At 38.2% G+C, this 5,786-nt stretch overlaps 1 protein-coding gene across 1 annotated transcript; it reads left to right on the forward strand.

Annotated features, from left to right (window-relative positions):
• Window positions 1-451: 451 nt before the first annotated feature.
• On the forward strand, window positions 452-3,826 carry LOC147619455 (vacuolar iron transporter 1-like). Its single transcript, XM_086773531.1, has 4 exons — window positions 452-772; window positions 1,373-1,458; window positions 2,153-2,267; window positions 3,406-3,826. Exons 1-4 carry the CDS (start codon window positions 528-530, stop codon window positions 3,704-3,706), a joined length of 747 nt encoding a protein of 248 aa, XP_086629657.1. The 5' UTR covers window positions 452-527; the 3' UTR covers window positions 3,707-3,826.
• Window positions 3,827-5,786: the final 1,960 nt, after the last annotated feature.

Raw genomic sequence — 5,786 nt, forward strand, 5'->3', positions numbered from 1 at the left:
TCATTTGATATTGCCCCGTGCACACGTGTGCTATGGGAGTTTGCTTAAAAGTGAGGTCTCTCTAATGCACACGAGTAGAAATGATATTGAATGAGATCTATGTAAAGGTGTATATTCAGATTCAAGTATGTCACATTCCCATGTATTCCCACATACCTTTGGGATGGTAGTATTCACCTGCATGGCAAATACCTAAAATTCTTACAATTATGGTGCCTTATTCGATGTGATTTGATGCTGTACTTGTAGGTCTCCCAATATCACTTCATTGATTCCTACTTGATCTTCATACTTCATCCATGAAGTGTGCCTAAGCTCACGTGGGAAGCAAGCTTGGTGATCAAGAATCTCGGCTTTCTGCATATAGGGGTGTAAGGTGGAGGGGGCAATAGAGACTCTCTCTCTCTCTCTCTCTCCCTCTCTCTCTCTCTCTCTGTGTGTGTGTGTTTTGGTTCGCCATAGCTCTCTCTCTCTAGTGTCTGTCTCTGTGTGTGTGTGTGTGTGTTTGTTTTTTTGGTGCGCCAGCTATGGACGTTGGGTCGTCTTCTTCCCCTCCTCCTCCTCCTCCTCCTCCTCCTAAATCCTTTAAACCTCACGTGGAGCCTCATTTTACATCCGGCGAGCTCGTGCGGGACGTGATCATAGGGCTGTCCGACGGACTCACCGTCCCGTTTGCGCTGGCCGCGGGCTTGTCCGGCACCTCATCCTCCCTCGTCGTCACCGCCGGCCTCGCTGAGGTTGCTGCCGGCGCAATTGCCATGGGCCTTGGCGGGTACTCTCTCTCTCTCTCTCTCTCTCTAGCTTTTTCTACTAATTGCCATTGGCATACGCTCTCTCTCTAGCTTTTTCTACTAATTGAATCCCAAAGTAATAACTACATTTTCAAATCCATAAATAATCAGCCTTGTAACTTAGTTATGAGCAAACCAATGCATGAATTGATCCCTCTCTCTCTCATGAATAGCACACCAAGGCATGAATTGATCTCTCTCTCTCTCTCTCTCTCTCTCTCTCTCTCTCTCTCTCTCATGCATAGCAATTTATACATCGGGCTCCCCACCATCAGATTCAAGTAAGTCCCTTCCCCCACATTTGAGTACCGTCATATGGATCATATATGGTCCATTGGCTCAGCTATACTCTCTCTCTCTCTCTCTCTCTCTCTCTCTCTCTCTCACACACACACACACACACACACACACACACACACACACACACACACACACACACATGCGCACACACATACATTGCCCATGATAGTATTCCATGTATCAATTTAAGGATTTTTTTGCAATGTGTCTAATATTTAAGAAGCTTTATTTTCTTTGGTGATTGAATGCGTAACTAATTATTAGCTTTTAATAAAAAGCAGATACTTAGCAGCTAAAAGTGACATGGAGCACTATATTCGTGAGAAGAAACGGGAAGAGCAAGAGGTCAAGGCTTTGCCAGAAGATGGTACATGCTTTTTCCCCTTTCAATCTCAAATAATATGTCTATATTTAAGACTTTTTCGATGGTTTGTATAGATTATGATTTCTACTACTTGTAGGTTTGTAGGCAAGTCAGAACATGTTGGTTTTTCTACATAATGATGACTCTTTCTAAGGATCATTCCTTTGCTTCCTTAAATAATGAACTTCTCAATCACTTGAAATCAAATCACTTCTTCTACTTTGCTAGCACATTTCATTGTGTTTGTTCTTGTGTATGATAGTTTTCTTGATTTTGATTACTTCACATTCAATTATTACTTGTGAGAATACAATAAAAATAGTCAAACTTGTATATACATTTAATTATTTCTTGTGGGAATACAATAAAAAAGCCAAACTTGTATATACATTCAATTATTGCTTGTGAGAATACAATAAAGAGGTCAAACTTTACTTGTATTACAAAAGTGGGGAGACTGGGATTCAAACCCTCACTAGTATGCTAAAATTTGTGCACTCTATCTTATTGTTGAATCTTGTTTACTCTAAGAATATGGCTTTTGTATTGATTCCTTTAATAGAACAAAATTTTTAGACAACTTTCTAACCCTCCAATATTGAACTACATAATGTTCTTAATTACTTTTTTGAAATATAAAAATAAAAATACTAAAACACATAATAAATCCTTGACTTCTTTTTTTGGGTGCACATAGAAGCTGAGGAGGTCACAGAAATTCTTGGCAAGTTTGGATTACAACCTCTTGAAAGCAAACCACTAGTGGATGCTCTAAGGAAACGACCCAATGATTGGGTAGACTTCATGATGAGGTTGTGCAAATGAATTTTGAATTATGAAAGTAGGGAAATATAGTTAATATATTTGACTCTCAACTTGACATCAATGTTTATAGCATGACAACCATAGCTACCATGACAAGAATGCCTTGCATAAGCTGTAACACTTCACTAGAGTTCCATTAAAACATCAAGCAAATTGGTAATTTCAGCACATTGATGAATATGTGTAAGCATCAGTAAGCATAGCTTGTTCTTAAGATCATATGATAATCAAAGCTCCCTTAGGATAGCCCCCCCTCAAATAGCTAATTATAGAGGATAGTTGCTAAGAAATAAGTAGTGCCCAAAATAATAGTGTTATCTTAACTACTACAAAAGATAGAAAAGGTTCTTCTTATCAATGAGCTTGAGGGTTCAAACATTACAAATGACCATGAGATGATAGAGTCCAAAATAGCTACAACATGACACAAAGCTAGAGAGAGAGAACATTCACCGCTTTAAGTCCCTCCTCCTCTTATATAAGTTTATATATAAAGGACATTCACCGCTTTAAGTCCCTCCTCCTCTTATATAAGTTTATATATAAAGGACATTCACCGCTTTAAGTCCCCCCTTTATATAAGTTAAACCCCCCCTTTATATAAGTTTATTGAGAGAGAGAGAGAGAGAGAGAGAGAGAGAGAGAGAGAGAGAGAGAGAGAGAGAGAGAGAGAGTCCTCTCTCTCTCTCTCTTTATATAAGTTAACCCCCCCTTTATATAAGTTTATAGAGAGAGAGAGAGAGAGAGAGAGAGAGAGAGAGAGAGAGAGAGAGAGAGAGAGAGAGAGAGAGAGAGAGAGAGAGAGAGAGAGAGGACTCTCTCTCTCTCTCTCTCTCTCTCTCTACTCCCCCGTTTTTTTAATTGATATTCACCCATGGACTTGGTGTGGCAATTGAATGAAGAGGTAGAAACAATTTAGTTATGAAATCATTAAGTCTATGTTTAAAAAAATCAAGTCTTGATAAGACAGAACTAATTTATAGAAATATTTAATGATAGAGTTCTAAGAAAATTATACACATTTGTCATTACTAAAAGAGGGAAAATAGCTTTCTACTTTATAATCATTGATTGGAGAAAAAGCCTTTGAAGCTATAATATTTAATCTAGTTTCTTTTTGAACAGGTTTGAGCTTGGTTTACAAAAGCCAGATCCACAAAGAGCATTGAGGAGTGCTATAACAATAGCTTTGTCCTACATCATAGGTGGTTTAGTGCCCCTATTACCTTACATGGCCATTGCAAACATGCAAGTTTCACTTATGGTCTCAACAGGAGTGACTTTATGTTCTTTGCTAGGGTTCGGTTATGTGAAGGGGAAATTAGTTGGCACCAAGCCATTTGTAAGTGCTCTTCAAACAGCTGTGATTGGAGCCATGGCCTCAACAACTGCATTTATAATAGCCAAAGTCATTCAAAACCACTAATTTATGCATGATAATTTTTAATGTGTATACAAGTACAAGCATCTATTCTTATCACATTATGTCAACTCTAAACCCATGTTCTCATAAAGCCTTCTTTTGTAATGGCACTCCAAGATCTATTTTTCCATGCAATAATTTAACTTTTATTTTTAGTATCCTCATATTAGGCCATTTTGATATTTTTATCTTTGGTTCACTACTTGTTTACTTCTAAGTATTAACACCCACACATGTGTAGTCTAAAACACAAGGTTATATCATAAAACCTAGCAATGTAAACCCTTATTTTTTACCTACTATATTTGACACCCCTCTAGAAATTATATAATATAAACACCAAAACTCATGGAGATGACTTATGAGAGACTATGCCCAATTTTGTGAATCTCATTGCCTCATTCAAAAAGTCATAAACCATGATGACATGCATGGATTTATTGTTGCAAGATGGAATTAATGATGGTACTAATTATATATATATATAATATCATCATCATAACCTATATACATATTAATCAATTCGTAACAATTTGGTGATTTTGTTGTTGTATTTCAAAAATATTTGGATGTTTGACAAGTTTTTGGACTTTAAATTGCTTTATATGTTTTTATTTCGACACAAGTTTCACAGTGTCTTTTTTATAGTGCCTTTGAGTGACATTTATACTGGTGTTTATATAGCACTGTGGCAGTTATATTGGTGGTTTTATAGTGCCATTGATGAGCGATGCTTATAGTAGCGTAACGTAAAACATCGCAAATAAACGCTACTATTGCTTGCTTTTCTTGTAGTGTTGGCTATATTCTCTCTAATCTCGCTTGCTAAATCACACATAATCTTAGCTCTAATCTACTTGATTAAGGTTTTGAATAGCTTAGTCGCTTGCTAAATCACACATATTCTTAGCTCTAAGCTACTTGATTAGGGTTTTCAATAACTTAATGTTATGAGACTGACAGGAAACACTATAAGGTAAGACTAGAAAAGATTACTTATATGTGAAAGGTTTGCATATAAATAAAGTTCAGGGGATTTTGAATTGGAAATACTTAAAGCAATGCTTAATAGGCATTAAGGTTAAAGTAAAAGGGATGTAGATGGTGCATAAGGGAAGCCCAAAGGCCACGGAAGTAGGCACCCCCTTCTAGGGGGAGTTGAGGACGCATTGGATAGGGAAAGGGCCATGCTTAGCTAATGAAAGATTAAGGGTCTAAAGTTGGAAGGTCATGCATCGCTTAGGCCTATATAACCATGTGTTTAGGGTCCATTTGGAATATGGAACTTGGGTGGAGAATCAAAGTTCTAGTCTTACAAGTCTTGAAGCTTATGATGCAGAGAGCATTACACTTAGTCACTTTTGCTAATCACACATAATAGTAGCTCTAAGCTCTACCCACCTCTTTTCTTACCTAAATTCTCTCTAATCTCCCTTAGTTCATTCTCTCTAATCACCCCTACTACTATAAGGAAATTTTTTTAATGAGCTTGTGGTTGTTTTGCAAGCTTCATGGATTTTTTACAAGCTTTTTTAGAGCCTAGGGTTATGCATAATTCATGTTATTATAGTTTGCAAGCTTTTTAGAGTCTAGGATGCTGAAGTTTGGGCTCCCTCTATTTTTTCCCTATGCTTTCTCTAGATTTCATAGTTAGACTTCTAGTGGACTTGTCCATGGCAATAAAAGCAACTGAAGGTAGTTCTTTGAGCACTGGTCACATACCTAGGAGGAAAGTTTTCGCGTGGGCAAAATTTGGGTCTTTGGTACGGGTCCAGTGCAGAGCCATTGGCTGAGCGGGTTGGATTGCGGCGGCCACAATTGTGGCCACAACGGGAGCTTGGATCAGTGGTTGCGGAGGGGCTCTCCTACCATTGTAGCAGGGTGATAGGCTTCAGTTGTATGTGTGCCCGTTCTGCAAATGGTGCACCAGATTTTATTCAAGCCACACTCTTCGGCTCCATGTCCATGATTGTGACACCTCGCACACCAAGTGCCTGATCGGACGGTTGGAGTGGACCTTGCACCTTCATTGGTCATCTAAGCCACGACAGCCAGTTCCTTGGATGTCTTTCTTGCCTTCTTG

The sequence above is a fragment of the Cibotium barometz genome, chromosome 33 (genome assembly GCF_041138505.1).
Source record: "Cibotium barometz isolate CiBa-2024 chromosome 33, ASM4113850v1, whole genome shotgun sequence".
NCBI classification, from domain to species: Eukaryota; Viridiplantae; Streptophyta; class Polypodiopsida; order Cyatheales; family Cibotiaceae; genus Cibotium; species Cibotium barometz.

Coding starts and splice junctions, on each gene's coding strand:
- LOC147619455 (XM_086773531.1), top strand. CDS start 528: ATGGACGTTGGGTCGTCTTCTTCCCCTCCTCCTCCTCCTCCTCCTCCT. Junction 773..1,372: donor ATTGCCATGGGCCTTGGCGG/GTACTCTCTCTC, acceptor AATAAAAAGCAG/ATACTTAGCAGCTAAAAGTG. Junction 1,459..2,152: donor CAAGGCTTTGCCAGAAGATG/GTACATGCTTTT, acceptor GGGTGCACATAG/AAGCTGAGGAGGTCACAGAA.